Source organism: Cydia fagiglandana, chromosome 3 (genome assembly GCF_963556715.1).
Source record: "Cydia fagiglandana chromosome 3, ilCydFagi1.1, whole genome shotgun sequence".
Lineage (NCBI taxonomy): Eukaryota > Metazoa > Arthropoda > Insecta > Lepidoptera > Tortricidae > Cydia > Cydia fagiglandana.
The window spans coordinates 15,474,360-15,497,459 of NC_085934.1; the positions used below are offsets into that span (position 1 = coordinate 15,474,360).

Consider the following 23,100-nt stretch of genomic DNA (forward strand, 5'->3'; position numbering starts at 1 on the left):
GAAAAAATTCTTGCACGTTGATTAATTTACGTTTCTTAATTATTTATTATGTATTAATAAAACATAGATTAAAGAACAAAATAAATAAATCATAAATCTAGCCTGAGGCATTGTTCCCAGGACGCTGGCCGCGTTTCCCCTCTGCACAGTGAGGCTGAGTTTTTGTGCAAGAAATGCGCCAGTGCGTAGGTCGCCAGACACCCAGATTAGTTTAGTAATTAATTATTAATATCACCTAACATAATAAGAATCCTGAATAATAGGTATCCTGTGGAGAAACAGGAGAGGGAAAGATACAGAGTGTAATCAAGTGACATACCTATAGTTCGTTTTTTTTAGCATTAGAAAAAACTCCACAGAAGCAAGCGTGCAGTTTTTATCTTGGTCTTTAATTGTTAATAATTATTGAATTATCTAATGTAGCATGGTCAATACATGTAATTTACTTCAAATTATTACCGCTAAAAGTGCCGGATTTGGAACCACAAGCTTACTTCTGCGAAGTTCTTTCTAATGCCAAAAAAAATTAACTATAAGTACACTATTTTATCCTTCGATAGCTTATTCTACACATTACCTAGGCACTACATACGATACATGAATTATACAGATTGCCGGTAACATATATGTATCAGAGAGGATATAGGTATTATATATGTCTCTGTATGTATATATTACACTATCTATCCCACTAATTGATATTGCTACTGATATCGTATCAAAACTGATCTTCACATGTACCTACCGTTTTGGATTTATACAGGTTGTTTTTTTAATAGGTAATTAAATTAAAGATCATTTTTGTGACGAATCCAGAGGAAAAATGACTAACAGTCCAGTCAGTCTTTTGGGTAAAGAGTAATAATAGTGAATTAGCACTATTTCAATAATGTTCAGTGTTAGTTATATTACATATTAATACGCAGTGTTGGCCGAACGTTAGTTGCAATTGACAATTAACCAGTACAAATTGAACCGTAGACGGTAACGGACGGTTACAGTTGACGGTCCAATTTGTACTGGTTAATGGTCAAGAATATTCAATTGCATTAACGTTTCGGCCGACACTGATATCACGAATAGGTTCAAACAAAAAAAAAAGGTCCCAATCAATGTATGTAGGGACATAGGGGTTTTTTTTTCTCGAGCAGACAACAATCATATTTTAGGTCAACATGCTGTATCTGTATCGGTATATTTATATTAATATATTATGTTGACACTTCATTTAGACCAACTTGTCTCCTGATAAAAATAATGTATGAAACACTCAGTAGGTACTCTACGCGTATCTGCGGACATACGCAAGTTGACAAACATGTCCTTAATATGTTATATTTCATTAATACTTGCAACTTTAGTTAATTTTTGTGTGCAGGTATTACATTCCAAATATTCCTACATATCTGTACATATAACAAGAAACTGTAATTACTTATGTTACGAGAACGAATATAATTGTCCTATAACCTTCTTACAGGATTGCCCACGTGAAGTATCAAAAAGTGGTATTAAAATCACCTGGCCTCCGAGTTCACTCGCAGAAAACGTCACATCCAGACCGCTGTGCTTCAGACAAGAACGCCTTATAACAAGGAACTGCAATGGAACTCATTGGGAACCAAGCCTACAACAGATGCAGGCGTGTCAACAAATAGTCAACTATTTTGACTTTTCAAAATGTCCTCCGGGGCATCACCAGATTTCAGAGAATAGTGGTTACTGTTATCAAATCAACAAACCATCGGCTTGGAATTATCCTTGTTATAAAAGTGGAAAAACTACCGTAATAACGGATTTAGATGGTAGCGAAATTATATCTTTATTAACAACATTGAATGCGACTAAGGATAAATACTTTTGGCTCCCGGCTCAAAGGTCCAAACTATTTAATCCAGTTGTCTGGCATGTTCCTGGTCCAAATTGGGGACGAATTGTGGAAACTAGCACTGAACATAGCATGTTAGAAATGCGGGCTACTATGTTGAAAAATTGTTTGCTTCTCAACGTCGAACAGAGTGCTGTAATAACTGAAACTTGTAGCATGGAATATCCCAGTTTGTGTTTTTCCGTAAATGAGTATCGTTATCCATCGGGTTGTCCTGATAGGTACTATGGATTCCATTTTATGCCAGATGATAGCACTTGTTACGGAATCGAGGAATCTGACGATGAGACTGGCTTAACGTACGATGAATTTGTTACTACAAAATGTCCCAAACCTAGTCCAAGTGCAAACCAAGGTCTCCTTGGTGAATTGACGAGATATGGTTTTACAAAACTAGCTGCGATGAATGCATTAAATAGTTCAACATGGTGTTGGTTTCAAATATTTCCTCCTGTTAGCATAACCACGTTGCCAGACGACGATGGTGATAAGTTTGAAGTATCTGAAATCAAGGCTTCTTCATTACAGGGAATAATTAATGGAAGTGGAATACTGAGTTTAACAAATACTTCATCTAAATTTACTTGCATGGCTTGTGAAGTAGAAATGAAATTCAGGGAAACAGAATTTATGTTTGAATACAATGACGTAGAAAATAAGATTCACCTTACAGTTTATTATCCTTCAGGTTTGTGGAAATCCGATGATAGCGATAAAGGTGTTCAGTGTTTTTCTAACGCACAGGGTTTTGTCAAAGTCGTAGACGTTAACGACGAACCTATTATTCAGGTAAAGATGTTAAGGGAAGTGAATGATTTTAGCGACGTAGACAAAGTTGTATATGAAATTGATCCAGTGACATACCGAGCGGGTCAATATTGGTGCGAAGGCCATACCAAAAACTTTACTTTAGTTACAACGGATAAATTAATCGTAAACCCTAACTGTAATGAAGAACATGTATTTGCCCTTGTTCTAGAAAAGTACAACATTGCATATGACACGGAAGAACCCGACATGACTAATTTAATTTCAATGATTACCGAAATATTTGATGCTAACAAAGTTTTAGTAATGGATATTTTGGATTTCTCTATCGAGCATATGGTACTTTTAATGCATTTGCATGTAGCAATTATTGACATTTACGATGATGAAGCCAGTAATATCTTACAAACTTTTCTCACATTAAAAGAAACAGCAGAAATAGAGCTTCCTAAAAACAATTATACCTTTGTGAATATTTCCAGTTCAATCTACTGTTTACCTACTACTAGTGACGACATTTTTCGTTTGAATTGGGATCTAACACGTATTGGACAGATTGCCGCTCCTCAACAGTTTTGCTTACAAGCTAATGGTCTGCCAGTAAAAAGGCATTGTTTAGGAACTTATTTGTTTGGAGGTACATGGGGTGACGTCGAAGGACTGTGTGATAGTACTTATGAACCATCTTGGACAACCAAATTCTTATTTGACTTCCTGAAAGGTAATGTACCTGATAATGATACAATCAATTTTTTAACCAATGGACTTGGAGCAGTGCTTGGAAATGTAGACAACATAATCCCAGCTGATTTATATTACTTGTCGATGTCATTACAGTATGTGTTATATTTAGCGGAAAATAATGAGTCTGTTGATCTAGGAGATATAGATAACGCGGCATGGGTGATGGACAGAGTGATGTCAGTGGATCAGGATTATTTACATTTATCCCAAACCCTAAATTCAACTAATGTCATATTAGATTCAGTAAATGATATAATTGAACATTTAATCGAAGAAGAAAAGGTAAAGCGAAGTGCTTATTCTTTAGCAGTCAAACCACAGTTTGTAGTTCAAATTTCGTATCCAAGACAAAACAATGTTACAGGTATAGCAATAATTAATAATGAGTGCTCAAATGATTTTACTGAAATGGTAATTAAACCTTTATATAAAAACACAACATTGATTGATGTGCTTGCTATTAAAAATTTAGAGGTTGCTACATGGATTCCAGATCAGATTCTTGAGTCGGTGCAATCAATCTCTAATGAGACATCCAAAGTTTTAAATAAGAAAAATAAACTGTTTGTTGTAATAAATGTATTTTATAACGATGCAATGTTTCCAGAAATTGGATTCAAAGAATATGAAATGAACAGTCGGGTTATTGGTATTTCCATTCCTGGGTACTCATCTAATTTAGAGCACGCGGTGCCTCTAGTATTTAAAGACATAATATCCGGTTATGAGGAAAAAAAAATCTGTGGATATTGGAATTTTCAAGCAGATAATACTAGAGAACTACCAGGTTTTTGGGCAAAGAAAGGATGTTTGCCCTATAAGTCAACAAATAGCATAACCGTTTGTGAATGTTATCATTTAACTCATTTTGGTCAACTAATTAATGCGGGCGGTGGTTCGGTAAACCAAGTGGTTCAAGCACATCACAAAAAGGTTTTGAATGTTATAACATTGGTTGGAAGCTTTATATCTTTAGTAGGTATAGTAGGAATATGGATAACAGCATCTGTTTTTTCTGCTTGGAGGCAAAAAGCAGGTACAAAAATTCTACTACATTTATCAAGTGCAATAGCTTTGCCTTTAATATTTATTATTGTATTTAATCTAGATACGACAATAATCGTTCACGAAAAAGGTATTTACAAAGTTGCTGAGCACAAGGAGGTAGTATGTATAATACTTGGTGCTTTATTGCACTATTCTATTCTGGCAAGTTTCATGTGGATGTTTATAACAGCAGCCTTACAATTTGTTAGATATGTGCGAGTCTTAGGAGTATGCAGACCATCAAGATTTATGATGAAATGTACTGTATTAGGTTGGGGCTTGCCTTTTATACCAATAATAGTAATTTTATTACTTGACACAGGTAATTATATTCCGGAATCAACTAAATCCGAGACGGGTAAATACCTAATTTGCTATCCTAGAGGATTTATTCTAATCATGAGTGTAATTGTTCCAATCTGCATAATACTTACAACAAATATTGTCCTCTTTGCTATAATTATGTACTCTATATACAGGGGCCCTGACGGAAAAATGAGAACTACAGATATCGATCTTATAGGTGCTCAGTTCAGACTATCTATATTTCTTTTCTTTTTGTTAGGGCTAACTTGGATATTTGGTATTTTATCATTTACAAATAACTTCTTGTGGTCTTATTTGTTCTGTTTGACTTCAACTTTACAAGGATTTGTATTATTTGTGTATTTCGTAGTATGCGATCCGAATACAAGGAATATGTGGATTTCCCTAATGACACCTAACCGTATAAGTACATATAGGCCGAGAGAAAGTATAACAAGTATCAGCAGCGGTTAGCGTTTTTTTATTAGAAAATAATAATTGTATCCAACATATATTATACTACTTAATTTATATACATATTGATGTTAATAATCATAAAACATAATATGCATACCTATTACATGTGTACCTACATGATTAAAAAAAAAATTGTGATAGGTACTTAGGTACCTATGATGTATTTAGGACATAAGTTTTCTGACTTTAAACTATGTAGTAGTCTTTAAACTATGTAATATTTACTTATAGCCCAATATATGTTAGGAGTTGTATTGTGTACGTTAGGTTAGGTTAGTTATATGTAAAAAAAATAATGGGGAAGTGGGCAGACGCTTGATGGAGAGTGGTCATGACCCTCGCTCCGGGTCGTTTCTGATGCAGAGGTTGTCCATCACCATTTAAGGTGACCACGCGGCGAGCGTGACGGGCTCCTTTGACTCCAGAGGGCCTACCGCGAACCACGTTCGAAGTGTTGCCTCTCTATCACACTTACGCACATATTTTCAAGTACGACAGAGAGGCAACACGTCGAACGTGGTTCGCGGTAGACCCGCAGACGGAAACTCTCGGGGCGAGATTTACGAATAGTCTTTTGCTTTTGAGGTGTTAGTTTAATTTAGATTAAGATTTTTGAGTTTATACATTATATCACTGATGTGTGTTAAAATAACATAGGTACTTAACTAATGTACTTACTTTTAAATATTTGTTATAAAGACGTTATTTAATATATGTATATCGTAACCGGCAAGCAGTGTAGGTCCGACATATAATAGTATATTCTGCAATACGTCATGCCTAAAATTGCTATCGAGAGTCAATAAAAACCCGATTCTGGGGATGGATAAGCCAGCCTAGCCAAGATGACAATCGCTATCTCTCTATCACTCTTCCATATCAGTGCGACAGTGACAGTTGCGTTTCGATCGCTACGGAGCGTAAGCGATTGGCATGTTGGCTACGCCGCAAGGTACGAGTAGGAGGAGGAAGCGAAATACGGCAAAATTATAGATATCGTCCGATTGGTTTAGTGTATATTATGTACCTACAGCTACGATTAAAAGTGGGTTTCAAATTTAAGCTTTTTTAATCATAACCATAAAACGCCTGCCAATGCTATGCTAAGTAAATGCGAATATATAAATCAGTCACGAAGATAAAGTGGTGAAATAAAAACTAGAATTTATTCTTAGGGTAAGGTACTTACTTCCCCTAAACAAAAAGGAGTGGTGATGATTTCTTTTTGCGTCATCTCACCGCCTGGTACTCTCTTCCCGTCTTTTCTAGGTCACCTGACTGACACAAGCCTACGTCATCATGCGACAGCGCTATATGATAATATGCGATAGCGCTATATATAGCGGCCATGTTATTGTGACGTAGGCTTGTGTCACTCCGGGAAGAGAAGACCATGTTTTATTAGACTATGCGTCATCTGAACACACACGTCACAGTACCACACGTAGTGTGGGGTGTCGTTGGATAGATCTTTCAAATCGAAGAGGGCTCTTCTACGACCTTTTTTGATAAAGAGAATATTATCGGAGTCTTCTCTTCTTAGTAAATGTGCTGCGGTGGTGGTGGTACTCTCTTTTGCTGGTTATGTACCGGATTCCCGCTAAAAGCTCAAAGCTCCGTTCAAGGCAGCCTATTGTGACGGATGGTTAACTACGGAACGGAACCCTACACTGAGTGTAGCCCAACATGCTCTTGACCGGTTTTTTAAGAGAGCATACACCCGATAATCATTTTTAAATGAACTTGTCTTTAAATTTTATAAACCCATAAAAATCTTAATACTTTGTCGCTAAAAAGAAGGTACTTATTCACAGATTTTTTTGTGACAGTGACTATTTTTATTATTTTGAAATGACAATCATTTATTTACAAACAATATATATACAGTGGTACAACTAAACGAAATTAATAACTAGCTTAAATCTAAAATAGGCCCCTGAGGCATTGTACCAAGGATGCTGAAATTGAAATTGATAACAGCGATTATTGAAGTGTTGTTTATTAGGTTACTTAAGTTTATATAAAAGTTTATTGTTATTAAAACAATTCAAATGTAGGTAATTCGAGTACTATCAATAGTTTTCAGAATCCCTTGTTGCCTAATACTTACATAATTACACTAAAACACACTATCAAATATATATATAACTTCGTATAAGATGAATAAAGTCTAAGAAAAAAACGTGCCTCGGAAATCAAGAAAAAGTAATTCTCGGATAAATGGCGCGCACCTTTGGCCTATCCTCGGCTAGATGGCGTGATGACACCGTTTCATATTTAACAATTTTAACACATATGTAGATATCAGGGAACGAACATAGGTCAAAATGATATAAAAATAATAAAATAATGTATCCATATGTACACATTTATTTGATAATTTTATACGTCTTTATTTTGAGTTTTTGTCGTGTGTCGATAGATGGCAGTAATTTTACAGTGACTACAAAATTTACTATGACAGGACCCCTCTATACTATCTATTCACTTTGACAGTATAAAATAAGGCGCATCGGATACACAGGTAAGTTTATTCAGAAGTTTATTAATAAACATATTATGCTTGTTGCAATTTTAATCTCTTGGGGTATCTCGTCAACTTTAGGATTCATTTCAGCAACCAAAATGTTCAGGAATACAGTTGATTGTTAGCAATATTAGCTTTAGGCTCGGAGTAATTAACAATGGAGCCGCCATTAACAGGCGTTCCCCTCTGTCGAAAATAGGCGGCCAATGGTCAACCACATGTCAACCATATGTATGGACTGACGTTTATCTGACATGACGTACCTATACATTTGATGTGCCCCTCCCCCGCAAAAAACGGAAGACTATTTTGTACCGAACATTTTAGACATGGCGTCTCCATTGGTTATATCCTCTAAGGCTTTAGGTATAACCGCTTAAGAATGGTACCTACCTATCTACTTCAAAAAAACTCCGGCGCCAAAACATTACTCGTGCGTTATACATTTGGGAATGTGACAGCCGCGCCGAAGGTGTAGGGTTATGGTAACATTCCATTTCTGACCGCAGCTGCACGACTGGTACTGAACGCGTCGCTGTTATTGTCAATTTCCATAGTAAAATAAACAGTATTACAGCTGTCGTTGGAAATGGACTGTCACCTTCAAGATGGTCGGCTCTTTATCATTTGACACCATGTCTGTCACGTCCTAACAAATATATAAGTGCCAAAGTGACGCATGGCCTGACAGGTGATAAAAATGCGACCATGATACCCATAGAGGATATAACCAATGGAGACGCCATGTCTATAATTTTCGGTACTAAATAGTCTGCCGTTTTTTGCGGGGGAGGGGCACATCAAATGTATACGTAACGTCAACATAGCCATGTCAAATAAACGTCAGTCCATACATGTGTTTGACATGTGGTTGACCATTGGCCGCCTTTTTTCGACAGAGGGGAACACCTGTTAATGACCACTCCGTTGGTTATATTCTCTAAGATGATACCGCTTGGTCCGGTGGAATGCTGTTTACGAATGAAAACAATGACAACAATTTCATCACACATTCAAAAACGGCACAATTACTCAGTAAGCAAACAAGCGCATAATTTGTAAACAGAAAATTTTTCTCGTACTCGGAAAGACAGTAGGTTTAAAGTAAGTAAAGGTACACGCGTTCTCTAACGCATTAAGCGTACTTTCAGCGCGGAAAGATATACATTATATTACTAAAAATATTGTAGCACTTGAATTCCATTTAGAAATGGTGTATGGCAGAATACATTATCTATCATTTATTTTCATTTTGGCTTTTTTGCTATATTTAGGTAAGATTTGGATGTTATAATAATTAGTAAAGTACCTATACGCTGTGCTTTAGTGCATAATTGGTTTTCTTCGTATTTTCACGGAAACGTACGAACGTGACTTGCTATTTCAAGTCAGTCTAAGTACAAATAGTACTGAGGTCGACTGAAGTAGCATGACAAATACGAACGTTTCCGAGAAAATACGAAAGAAAACAATTACGCACTACATTTTAGGCACTTATTTATTAGGTATGAAACTTTATTTACTTTTGACGTGATAACGTCTTATAAATCGATGAACACCGGTAGCATGCACGAAAAAGTGTCACGTTGTGGACAAATCTCCATGGTAACGTTGTGGACGAATATCCATGGTAACGTTACGTAATGTAATGGTAATATTCTCTTAAGACGTTAAGTATCACGCAAAATTATCGTCCGTAAACCGACTTTACAGACAACCATTTTTTTTTCAGCACCATGTTATGGTTGGCGAGTTATACCAGCCCATAAAGCTTCATATGTGCTGCGCGCACAAAGCGAGGGAGTTGTTGCAGAACATGAAATGGAGGACGGGGAAGAAGACTTGCCTCGAAGTACGAGTGTTAAACTCAACACAACATGGAACTATGTTGTAATAACGATATACATACAAAAAAAGTTTTCATTTTTCAAAAACACGGTACAATGGGTTTGACAACTGTCAAAGGTTTGCATAGATGGGGCCACCATAGGTTTTCCCTGTTCGGAGCATAGAGAAATGAGTACCTAAGCATAGAGTGTTAACTCCATACATCAGTTTTCTTAACGAAATGCGGGTTATTTTGTAGTCGACATCTAGTCTAGTGTCAAGTACTTAGTAGATTTAAAACATTAAATTAGCTTACAAATAATAATACAAACTATCTCTAAACTAAATAAACTTAAAATAAAAAGCCTATAAATAAAAAACGTCCCCCAAGTCACTGCCGATGGGCAGTGTGCCCAGAAGGCTGGCCGCATTGCCACGTTGTATGGCAATACTTATGCGTTGAGCAAAATACTGGCCAGATTTAGAAGAATTGTAGGTAATTCTTGACAGGTAATGAGTTATATGTCGGAATTTCGTGACAATTGTAGTGTTTCTTGTGACAATTGTCATAAACATAGGAAGAGAAATATCTGTTTTTTTTCCGATATCATAAAGTTTTTTTTAATAATACAATGATGGTGGCAAACAGGAATACGGCCCGCCCGATGGTAAGCGGTAACCGTAGCCCATGGATGCCTGTGACGTCAGCAACAGTGATTTTACAATTCGTCGCACCTGTCACGTTGGTGAAACAGGGGCCAGATACCAGATAGCACAAGTGTCGCGACTGATGAAAAATGCATTGCTAAAACAATTTCTAACTAATATTACAATACAAGCAGAAGGAGTTGAAAACAGAATTCCGGTTAATCCGGTTATAATATTAGCTGAAAATTGTTGCTGTTGACATTTCGTTATTCGCGACATATATTCTCAAGTAGCAGTACTGATAAATCCACTACTTGACGCTAGATGTCGACTATGAAAATAACTCGCGTTTTGATAAGAATACTGATGTATGGAGTTAGCACTCTATCGTTATTTAATTCGGAAAGCAGAGTTATTATAGAATTACGTATTTGACCCCTTATATTATAATACACGACTCCTCTCTTTCCACACAGACTATGAGATTAGCACCCAGGCCTTAAAAAAAAACAAGAATTCAATTCATAACAATTCTAGGAATTGTCAGGAAAATCTATAGGTACTGGTCATCTGTAAAATAATTCAACCGGCCAACCCCATTGGAATTAAGAGTTCCAAAACTAAAATGTAAGTAAGTTAGCATAATGTGTTTGGAATTTAAAATTGTAAGTTTCCCACAGATAGCTTACACACCGTCTATAAGTTTGGTTGGTGCAAGAGTGATGCGATGAACCGGGCGAATCTGTTCCGAACCTCGAACTACACAATACCTCACCGCTTTGTGGCCGAGACGCGATGGATTTATGTATGTTTTTTTATTTTATTTTAATAACATTTATTTACAAATAAGATATTATGTGTGTTAAATTTAACTTTCATTTCCTTTGAGTTCCTCAAACTAAAAACCGGACAAGTGCGAGTCGGACTCGCAAACTGAGGGTTCCGTACTTCTTAGTATTTGTTGTTATAGCGGCATCATCATCTCATCATGGCATCATCTGTGAAAATTTCAACTGTCTAGCTATCACGGTTCATGAGGTACAGCCTGGTGACAGACAGACGGACAGACGGACCGGCGGCCGGACGGTAATAGGGTCCCGTTTTTACCCTTTGGGTACGGTACCCTAAAAAAGCTTTAATCACAACTAGCTTTAATTTAGGAACATAAAAATGGTGATGGATTAATTAATTACGTGATATTTTTATAGTAAAACGTTCATAATAGCATAGTATAATATTGTATATAATATCTTTTCACCACACCAGTCGGTCTAGCATGAGTTGCGTTCTCGCGCGCGACTCCATACATCAAGCGCGACTTGAAGTATGGACTCGCGCGCAAGAACGCTCGGAAAGGCTACTTTGCACTTCAAAAACTGATAGCAAAGTTGAATTTTATTAACATGTCAGGCAAAGTAATCAAATGCAAATTTTGAGTTTTTTTTCTTATGTTTGCTGGTAGAATTGACTTTTAAATGATGATTTTGATGATAAATATTTAATAACATTCATTTGGATTTTAATTTGGTCTTAATTGGCTTCTATTCGGGTTGGTGTGGTGAAAAATTTTGTGTTTCACTCGGCGGCAAATTTTGTTTATTCCATTTTTCGAACCACTCGCTACGCTCTTTGGTTCAATTTTGGAATCTTTCGCTTGCTCGGGCATCAATATTAGCACGAGCGGTTAAACAAAAACTTTTCCCCCTTGTAAAACAAATAATTATTTCAGGTTCTAGAATGGGCGAGCCGGAGGAGATTCAGCTTGCAGTGTGTTGTAGTAAAAGTTTGGGTGCCAGCAAAGTACCAATTCAAAAGGACGCGGATACCCTTCCACTATTGCCAAGGAACGTTGATCTACTTGATGGCCTCCCAGGTGGGCAGGCTACTTCTTCATGAGTTCTACTTCATGGCCGACTTTTATATGCCAGCGACATTCATGTTTGAGTATTATCACCCTATATATTTGTAAACGTAGTTAGAAAACCGTGAAACCGACTAGTGGAAGTCCGGGTATAGTGAACACCTTAAGCTTTGACCTGACATAAAAGAAAAATTTAACAAGGAAGAAATGAAAGAAGTATCAATAATAAGTCTTTATTTAATAAACTTTTAATGTAGAACAACACTAGCGTCCAATGTTGAATAATTGCTGCAATTTTGAACAAAACGTAAAAAGAGATATTTTATTCGCTTTACCCAGGGTGCCGGGCAAAGTGAAACAGGCCTCCGTAGCCGTGGCAAAATGCCGGGACAACGCGAGGAACATGATGATGATGACCTGGTCGAAACAGAGCTCGTATGCACATCCACGTTTTTCCTCGTCTTCCTCGAGTTATAAGAAAGTCATTCAGCAAACAAAAATTTAATTTGCTGTCAAAATTGAGCGTTACTTCTTACCCCTGTTACATTAAGCTCCCGGCTCCCCTACACATTGACATTTTTTTTTCTCTTCGACATTTTCCGGTACTGATTATTTAATATTTGTAATTTAATTTTGTGATAAATATTTTTTGCTTTAATTCCTGCCAGATATGTAAACTGAATTTGTATATATTAACATCTTATATGTATAGAATATCTTATCTTATATAATAACCTAACGAAAAGAGATATGGCTCTAAATGTCGAACAATTAGACTGTTACATAATATACTTTTGGAGCGTTGTATCATCCGCTACTACATATTATTGATGCCGACTTAAGGTGCACTATTTCAATATGAAATTAAGTTCGTTTTTGTTTTGATGGTTTTTTCTTTACTTCATAAAAATATTTAGCCTTAGAACTACGAAATTCATTCAAATAAAGTACCTATTTCGACACCTGAACAACGATATTTGAATTATAGGTAATTTTGGACCGTATTTGGGAATTTTTGGACTAGATATTAGTTACGTGGCTTTATTGTAGGTCAGAATACGAGTATCCTGTATTCTGAATACGAATTTAGTGAAAACAAAAATAATAATGTTTATTTAAAAACCTATAAAAATTATCCACCACCTATATTATGTTGTATTTATTTCTAACTCTGTAAAATACCTAAAATAAAAATAAGAAATCACATCACACCTTAATGCCCAATGTACGGAATGTATTATGTAGTACGGAAGGTTAAGTAAACTTAAGTTTACCTGGGTATACCTAGTAGTAACCTAGCCTTTTCGGTAAAGCCCGAATTTAAGTAAACTTAAGTTTACCTGGGTATACCTAGTATTAATCAAGCCTTTTCGGTAAAGCTCGAATTTAAGTAAACTTAAGTTTACCTGGGTATACCTAGTATTAACCAAGCCTTTTCGGTAAAGCTCGAATTTAAGTAAACTTAAGTTTACCTGGGTATACCTGGTATTAACCAAGCTTTTTCGGTAAAGCCCGAATTTAAGTAAACTTAAGTTTACTTGGATATACCTAGTTTTAACCGAGCCTTTTGAGTCATGCCCGAATTTAAGTAAACTTAAGTTTACCTGGGTATATCTATTAATACTTATTACCCAAGCCTTTTGGGTAAAGCCCGTTTGGTTTGTAAAGGTTTGTAATGTATGCGTGTAACGAAACACAACTACAGACTGTTTATAATGACCCAATGCATATGGAAGTAACAGTGACAGCGAGCGGCATTTGTTAAGTACAGATGCTGCTGAAGAAGAATAAACTGGGTAACTTGGTGGTTAGCCATATTGGATTTACTCAAAGATAGATGTTGTTTGAAGGCACATTTGTAAAAGTTATTTTAAAATTACTTAATTGAATAAAACTCAGTGTCAGCAACAACTGGTTTTTATTACTAAACATTACAGCCGGAAAATTAAATCAGCTTTAATTTGTTCCCGTATACATCTAGGTCCACCACTGGGAGGGTAGTGTCAGAAGTGATGATGCAATAACTAACATTACTCAGCCAGTGTTGAATAGACCTAGATATGTACCTAGGGGTAAACGCCTATTACACATTAATGTTGTTTAAATTTTCGGACTTTACCCAATAGGCTCGGGTAATACTAGTTATACCAGGGTAATCATGGATTTAACCTTCTAACATTACCCGTAATATACCGGGTGGGCCCTGTAACATGGGCAAATAAATAAAACATAGATTGTACTCCTCAAACGGTGACACTTCCACAACTTTTAAAAGTTATGAAGTATTTAGACTCCCTATTTTTCATACAAAATAAATATTATCTTCAATGGACGCCATCGCCACGCTATATCATTGTGATTAACGTTGCTTGTCACGCCTTAAACTTAAAACAAAATTCGCAATACATTGCGTCTTAGAATAAACTTTAGTGTTTTAAAAATTAAACCTCAAGTTATTTTTAAAAGTCGCTGAACAAATGTTGGTCAGTATGAGGAGTACAGCCTACAGTTAAATTTTTTGCTCATATTACCGGCCACACCCGGTATATATATCCTTATTATTTGCGGTTCTGGAGCTGTTCATCGGCAAAGCATATATATTATAGCAAACTAAATGGAGCGGTTTCGTTATTTACATTAACCTAGTCCATTTCTGGAGCTAGCTCTTAGTCTAAATAGACTAAGAGAATGGTAATAATGGCCAGACGAGTCAATTTTACTTAATTCAATGTTATCTTCCCACTATTTTTACTTCAACAACCATGGTCTACAAAAATAATTGTCCAGAGACGCGACGTAGCATAATATTAACAGGGGCTTTAGGATAATTTACTACTTATAATTTACTAATTTTAATTAATTTACTACTTATATCACTTAACCAATAGGCTAACGAAAAAAATAAATAACGGGAAAACAAAAACCGAAAGCAATTTTTTTAATTTTTTCTTACAACTTTCCTTTTAATTTTAATCGTAGTAACTTATTGATCATTCATAAATCATAATTTCCTATTTACCACTCCAAATTACGGGGTCCAAAAAAGTACACATCCCAGTCCATTCCTCCCGTAAAGTTTTGAGGGATGTACCACTCCAAGAAGTGGTACTTGTATCGAGTATGTTCGTGGCAGTAGGTGATGCGAGGGACACACACCTGGAAACGTAAATATACAAACAATTTAAAAACTTTCGTGTTTTAAATACTTACATATTCAATTCTAATTTTAATTAATCGGAATGAATTATGCAAACAATTATCTATTTTAATACCAAATTATAAAGACGAGATAGTAAATTTTACTGCTATCATTTCTGATAGCCAAAATAAAGTAAATAGAATCAAAATTAGAAAAGTTCCGCCGTTTTCATTTCATTTCATTCCACAATTAGATTTTGGTATTGATATTGAATTTATTGAAATGGTATTTATTTATAATACTTTCATATATGAAATGATACCAAAATAAGTTTGGAAATTAAATATTGTGGTAAAAACAATTGAATCACTTACTTGAAAATTATATGAAGTGTATCGAAACAGATTATCCAGGCCAGTAGTGGCTCTGATAATGATGCACGTAGGAATTCGAGGAACATGTATCCAAGCCTAAAATAATATAGCAATCATTTAACTTACTTATGTAAGTATTTGTAAGCGAATAGCATGTATTGTGTTTCAATATACTCGCTATAAATTTTCGAAAATATAACGATAGTTATAGAGACGTTATAGAGACGTTATAAGCTGCAAAAAACGATGTTTAGCCGCGTCCGCTGGTCCCTCAATATAAGTCCGTGCCTCAAGATGATTATAAATAGCGAAAAATTGACGTTGTTTCCACTTACCTCTGTTTTAACTCACCTCGATCTCCCCTATCAATATTATTATCTTGGCTTACATCTCCCTACTCGTACCTTAGGGGTCGTGCACAAATCACGCGAGGTGTTTTTGGCTACTTTTTGACTCCCCCCTCCCCCCTGGTGATATTTGGTGAGGTTTTTGGCTACCGGCTCCCCCCACACAACCTCACGTGTATTTTTTTTTTTAATTTTTCAGTCGCCCATATTTTTAGAAAAATTGTATTGTATATAAAAAATCTTGTTTATTTTTCTATTTTCGTTAAATAGGCTCGCTATTTTGAAGTGCAGAGTGAAATTTATGTTTAACAAAACCGAGAAAAAGTATCTACTCATGTGGTAGGTGTTTTTATCATAGTTTCGTTCACTGTAGAAAAATACACGTGAGGTTTCCTTATACCCCCCCTCCCCCAACGTGATCTAACGTGATTTTTTCGTGACCCCCCCCGCCCCCTATCGAACCTCTCGTGATTTGTGCACAAGCCCTTAGTTAAAACTTTACTTACACGTAATACTAACTTTCCCAAAAGTTGTAAATGGTTAAAACTTATATGTGAGTAGAAAACTGCACCTTGAGATTTAAAACAGTTTCCAAAGAAGTATTCACTGTGTAAATATTCTGGAAAACATAAAAATAAACAGTAACAGTCGAAAAGGTTAGATACGTATCTATTAACATAATTCAGTAAAAAACCCTCCTTGTAAATGTGATTGTTTCCAGTGGACAATAAGTATTAATGATTTAAGCTCCCATTCACATTCCTGCATTGCAGTCCGCTTTGCCGTCCGCCTCATTAAGGATATGACTCACGTTAGACCGGGCCATGTCCGGGCCGTAGCTTCCGGCGCATCGTTTTCTATGGAAAGCATCACGTGATCACCTGTCATGTCATAGAAAAGTAAGCGCCGGAAGCTTCGGCCCGGACACGACCGACCGGTCGTAACGTGAGTCAACCTTTTGCTCCGTAGCCCCTCGACTCAGTGTACCTGCGACACAGCAACGCAAGCCATGGCACATCTACTGGCGTGCCCCGCATGCCCGCATCTCTGCTCGAAGCTGGATCTGAGGGATGCGACAACCAGGGCTGTCAACATCGCTGCCTACTACATCGTATAAAAAAAGAAACCTCGACACGAAAAGAAGAAGAAGAACCTTTATGCAGGATTGTGAATGTTGTCGAGGACTGCAGTGTGCCGCGCAGGATTATCAGCGGCTTGGCATCCTAATAGCAGGACTGCGATGACTGTGGCGAGCAGGACCGTGAATTTTTATGCAGGACTGTAGTCCGCCATTTTGTTTGCAATGTAAAATACGAGTACTAGCTTAGCAGATTTTAACGAATTATATAAAGGAAACCGCTGTTTATATGTGTTCGTTTTTATTTAGGGTTCCGTACCCAAAGGGTAAAACGGGACCCTATTACTAAGACTTCTCTGTCCGTCCGTCCGTCCGTCCGTCCGTCCGTTCGTCTGTCACCAGGCTGTATCTCACGAACCGTGATAGCTAGACAGTTGAAATTTTCACAGATGATGTATTTCTGTTGCCGCTATAACAACAAATACTAAAAACAGAATAAAATAAAGATTTAAATGGGGCTCCCATACAACAAACGTGATTTTTGACCAAAGTTAAGCAACGTCGGGAGGGGTCAGTACTTGGATGGGTGACCGCTTTCTTTTTGCTTTTTTTTGTTTTTTTTTTTTTGCATTATGGTACGGAACCCTTCGTGCGCGAGTCCGACTCGCACTTGCCCGGTTTTTAGAGTTCCGTACCCAAAGGGACTTTATTACTGACTCCGCTATCCGTCCGTCCGTCTGTCACCAGGCTGTATCCCACGAACCGTGATAGCTACTCAGTTGAAATTTTCACAGATGATGTATTTCTGTTGCCGCTATAACAACAAATACTAAAAAGTACGGAACCCTCGGTGGGCGAGTCCGACTCGCACTTGTCTTTTTAGAAATAACGCGCAACATTTAATGCAAGAGCACCGACACCAGGGCCTACCGCAAAAAACACACACAGGCGCGTTTTGCGGGCGGCGCATGAGCGGGGCGCACCGCTTTTACATGGTTCGATTAGGTATTTCCAAAAAAATTACCTCACATTATAAAAAATTTATTGTTGAAGACCCCAATTCATTTTGAGAGGTCTATCAAACGACACGCCACCACACTACAGTGTCTTCGCTTGAACTATGTCTATAGAGTTAAGAAAAAACGTGTAGAAAAACGTGAAAAACTGCACTAACGAACACGGAGAAAAGCCGCGGACGGATAGACGGACAGACAGACGGACAACGCGAAGCTATAACACTAAGGGTTGACTACGGAACCCTAAAAAGACTCAATTATCCAATCGTCGGTTTTCTCACCTACTTCAGGGGTTGACGATAGTGACCAATCTTTGAATGAAGTAAAGTACTGCCAACAAAGGCACACAGGGGCTAAAAAATAAAAATAAATTAATACAAAAAAAATTATACAATAAAAATTAGTTTCGGTTTGTAATTTAAAATGTAAAAACTTTATAATGGCTATCAAAATATAAAGAGACATTTGGTTTACAATTCATATTTCTTATCAATGTTCAATATAATTATACCATATTTATAAATATACTATTATTGCTAACCAAAGCTTAGAAGGAATAGCGGCATTGTACATTTCATTCTTATTAAATAGCTTTAAATCCAGTAAGTAATTAGCAAATAACCTAGTAAAGGCTAACATAGATTAGAATTAGGTACTTCTCCCAGTCTTCCTACACACTCTACCGGGTGTGGCCTGTAATATGAGCAAAAAATTAAACTGTAGGCTGTACTCCTCATAGTGACTAACATTTGTTCAGCGACTTTTAAAAATAACTTGTGGTTTGATTTTTAATACACTTTAAAGTTTATTATAAAACGCAATGTATTGCGAATTTTGTTTTGTTTAAGGCGTGACAAGCAACGTCAATCACAATGATATGGCGTGGCGATGGCGTCCATTGAAGATAGTATTTATTTTGTATGAAAAATAGAGTCTAAATAATTCATATTTTTTAAAAGTTGTAGAACAAAAGTGTCACCGTTTCAGGAGTACAATCTATGTTTTAATTATTTGCTCGTGTTACAGGCCACACCCGGTATATTTTTTTAATAAACGTTAAAAAACACACACAGGATAGTAGAAACTAATGACTAAAACGTCATGCGTGTGTTACAATAAAGCTAATTATGAAACAACATTTTGTTAGCTCTTGATATTTATAGTTGGTATTGTTTTGTATAATATTACATTTTCATCTCATGACTAAGGATATATATGAGTAATATTTAATAATGTTATTGCAATACTTACCTATAAACAAATCAAAACAGCAACATCGTCAGCGGTTCAGCGATATAAGCGTGATGGCGAATTAAAAAAAAGTTTTTATTTTTTTACCTATTTTCCTTTTTAGTGTTCCGTACAAAACTTTGTTTACGGAACACTTATGGGATCACTTCGGTCTTGTTTTTACTTCTGAATGGCGTCAATATGATATCCCCTTTATATTGCATCCCCATTTATACCAAAACGATACCGAACTTGAACTGATACTGTTGAATGTTAATAAATACCACGCGTTAACATTTTAAACATCGACAAAAAGAATCACTCTTAACAAGTACATATGTAGTTTCCAGCATGGATGTTGCGGATGCAGATTTTTGACATCCGCGGATGCGGATGCGGATGCGGATATATTGAAGCCTCACATCCGCGGATGCGTATGTGGATGTCAAGATTTGGTACTTAAAAAACGTAAAATATTACATTTTTAGCATTATTTTAAAAAAAAAGCGCGTTTTATTTAATAAACAGTAACTTGGCCGACTTTTCGGGATCTAGACGATTTCGTTATACAGGGTGATTCAGGAGACGTGAGCTGGACAGTGTTAACTGCGCATTTCGTAAATTATAAGCAAGTGTTTCGTATCAGTATTAGTGAGGTTAATGTTAATTTTCTAGTCGTGTTGAAAAAAAAAGTTATTAATTTATTTGCGACATGCGTGGTCACCCTACAATTAGAATACTAAACTACCGATATTCTGTGTCAAATTGAATGTCATCACGGTCTGGTTACTTTTGAAAACTCGTATCTCACTCAAGTTTGACAGTTTATTTTCTTCGTAATCATAATGCTGTCATTACGGTTAAAGAGGTTTTATGTTTATTAATTAGGTCTTGTAGGGTGACCATGATTGTAGAGAATTAAATTTGCCCTCGCCAAAAAGTAAAAAAATAGGAATAAGTGTCGTTGTTTCACCTAAATATGACGGTGATCGATCAATTATCAGTTACCGAGTGTGCAGGATTAGGCCTGCTCACGTCTCGTGAATCACCCTGTATACATTATAATGACGAAATTACCTAGCACTTACGCCGCCGGCGCCGCCGCTAATACGTCCCTGTTACCGACTTGGTCGACATCCGCATCATGCGGATGCTCCTCAACGTTTTTATGCGGATGCGGATGCAGATGCGGATGTTTTTTTTTTTTTTTTTTTTATTTATTATGCATGGGTTTACTCATGGCCACAGACTAGCCGAGGCGTAGACGTGGCCTACGATGGAGCGAGCTCGCCCAGAAGGTGCCTGTTCACTCTTGAAAATAATCTAATAATCTAATAATCTTGATGTTGAAAATAATGCGGATGTTCCGCGGATGCGGATGCGGATGCGAATATTCGCAACATCCCTGGTGTCCAGTGCCTTAGTTATAAACAAAAAAGGGCGTAAAAGCCTGCCAAGTGCGATTCGGTCTCGCGCACGAAGACGTTGTTTGGGAGCCCCACTTAAATATTTAATTTATTTTGCTTTTAGTAAGTATTTGTTGTTATAGCGGCAACAGAAATACATTTGTGAAAATTTCAAGTGTCTATGTATCACGGTCCATGAGATACAGCCTGTTGACTGACAGACAGACAGACGGACAAACAAACAGACGGACAGAGGAGTCTTACTAATAGGGTCCGTTTTTACCCTTTGGGTACGGAACCCTAAAAATGTTGTTAAATAATACAGCAGAACGTGTTTTCATAAACAGTTAAATTAGTAAATATAAATACATAGGTACGAATGTTTTGAGCAGTGTTTTAATTATGTTTGTAAATTATACTAATATACAAACATAATTAAAACACTGCTAATTAACTGCTGCTAATTAACTATAATTACCTATTATGTGCTTAATATGCTTATAGAAAACTATATGCACGTCCATAATCTTTCTGAATAGGTACATGAATTCCAGAATAGCCACGTCAAATTAAGCCGAATTTGGGCAAGCTGCGGAAATAATTCGTGTAGTTTTGAAAATTGGTACAGGCATACCTTGTGGTGTCTAGATAAACATACTAAAAGTCCTCGAGGGTAGGGGGTGTGCTGGGGGTGTAGAGGGGGGTTGAAGGTACCTTTTTTCATATTTTTGCTCATATCTCGAAAATGTGTACGAATTACATTATAATTACTTCAGACAAAAGTTTTAACATAAAATTTACTACAAATTTGGTTATGTTTATTTTTACTCTGCGATCAATACTTTAGGAGCTACAGGCTGTTAAAGTTAAATAAGAGATAAAAAATAGACGGTTTAAAAAACGTCGTATTTTCATAATTGTTCATCATAAATAAAAATTTTAATTGAGAATAAGCAAGCTAAATGACCTGCTGATAAAATATAAAAAAACCGGCCAAGAGCATGTCGGGTCATGCTCAGTGTAGGGTTCCGTAGTTACCCGTCCGTCAAAATAGACTATTTGCAAAAACTCAAAAACTGCTTAATCGATTAGGTTCGCTATATTTTTCTCTGAAAGTCTTTACTAAGCTTTACTTTCACGATTTTTTTCATATTTTTTGGACCCATGGTTCAAATGTTAGGGGAACTAAAGTGGAAAACACAACTTTTTTTCTTTCAGATCGATTATTTCCGAAAATACTAAGCAGATCAAGAAATGGTTCTCGAAGACCCGTATTCGTTTTAAAAAACCTATCCAACGACACCCCACACTATAGGGTGGAAGCGAAAAAAAAATTCATCCCCTTTTTAATGTACGGCAGCCACCCTAAAAAAATATTTTTTCTAATTTATATTTTTCAATTTTGTCAGCGTAACTGATTTATATATTCGTGTCAAATTTAAACATGAAAACTAGATTTTTTTTTTTTTATGGTGGTTGCCCTACATTAAAGTGGGGATGAAATTTTTTTTCACTTCCACCCTATAGTGTGGGGTGTCGTTGGATAGGTCTTTTAAAACGAATAAGGGTCTTCAGGAACCATTTTTTGATCAACTTAATAATTTCGGAAATAATCGATCTGAAAGAAAAAAAGTTGTGATTTACCCCTTAGTTCCCCTAACTTTTGAACCATGGGTCCAAAAAATATGAAAAAAATCGTGAAAACACAACTTAGTAAATACTTTCAAGGAAAAATATAGCGAACCTAATCGGTACAGCTGTTTTTGAGTTATGGCAAATAGTCTATTTTGACAGACGGGTAACTACGGAACCCTACACTGAGCATGACCCGACATGCTCTTGGCCGGTTTTTTTATATTTTATCAGCAGGTCATTTAGCTTCCTTATTTTCAATTAAAATTTTTATTTATAATGAACAATTATGAAAATACGACGTTTTTTTAAACCGTCTATTTTTTATTACTTATTTAACTTTAACAGCCTGTAGCCCCTAAAGTATTGATCGCAGAGTAAAAATAAACATAACCAAATTTGTAGTAAATTTTATGTTAAAACTTTTGTCTTAAGTAATTATAATGCTATTCATACAGATATTCGAGATATGAGCAAAAATATGAAAAAAAGTACCTTCAACCCCCCTCTACACCCCCAGCACACCCCCTACCCTCGAGGACTTTTAGTATGTTTATCTGGACACTACAAGGTATACCTGTACCAATTTTCAAAACTACACGAATTATTTCCGCAGATTTTTCTAATTTGCTTAGGCTAGAATCAAAGATAGCAAAACTACGGAGCATTGTTTTCCATTCTTCGCGAAGTAACAGTACCATTATGGCGCAGTCTCAAGTGTCATAACACAGTGACGTCACGAACAGATGAATTCTTCCCTGCCTTTACAATCAGAAGAGGATAAC

The 23,100-nt window shown here is 36.3% G+C and overlaps 2 protein-coding genes across 2 annotated transcripts; both read left to right on the top strand.

The window, feature by feature from the left end:
• Positions 1-3: 3 nt before the first annotated feature.
• LOC134680451 (uncharacterized) lies at positions 4-10,735 on the top strand. Its single transcript, XM_063539582.1, has 2 exons — positions 4-2,213; positions 10,722-10,735. The coding sequence occupies exons 1-2, from the start codon at positions 1,262-1,264 to the stop codon at positions 10,733-10,735; spliced, it is 966 nt and encodes a 321-aa protein (XP_063395652.1). The 5' UTR covers positions 4-1,261.
• Positions 10,736-10,876: 141 nt separating this feature from the next.
• LOC134680452 (uncharacterized) lies at positions 10,877-12,201 on the top strand. Its single transcript, XM_063539584.1, has 3 exons — positions 10,877-10,880; positions 10,913-11,037; positions 11,962-12,201. Exons 1-3 carry the CDS (start codon positions 10,877-10,879, stop codon positions 12,199-12,201), a joined length of 369 nt encoding a protein of 122 aa, XP_063395654.1.
• Positions 12,202-23,100: the final 10,899 nt, after the last annotated feature.

Excerpts from the sequence above, each read along its gene's own strand:
- LOC134680451 (XM_063539582.1), top strand. The coding sequence starts at position 1,262 with ATGAAACACTCAGTAGGTACTCTACGCGTATCTGCGGACATACGCAAG.
- LOC134680452 (XM_063539584.1), top strand. Across the intron at positions 11,038-11,961 it reads CCGAGACGCGATGGATTTAT|GTTCTAGAATGGGCGAGCCG; the intron begins GTATGTTTTTTT and ends TAATTATTTCAG.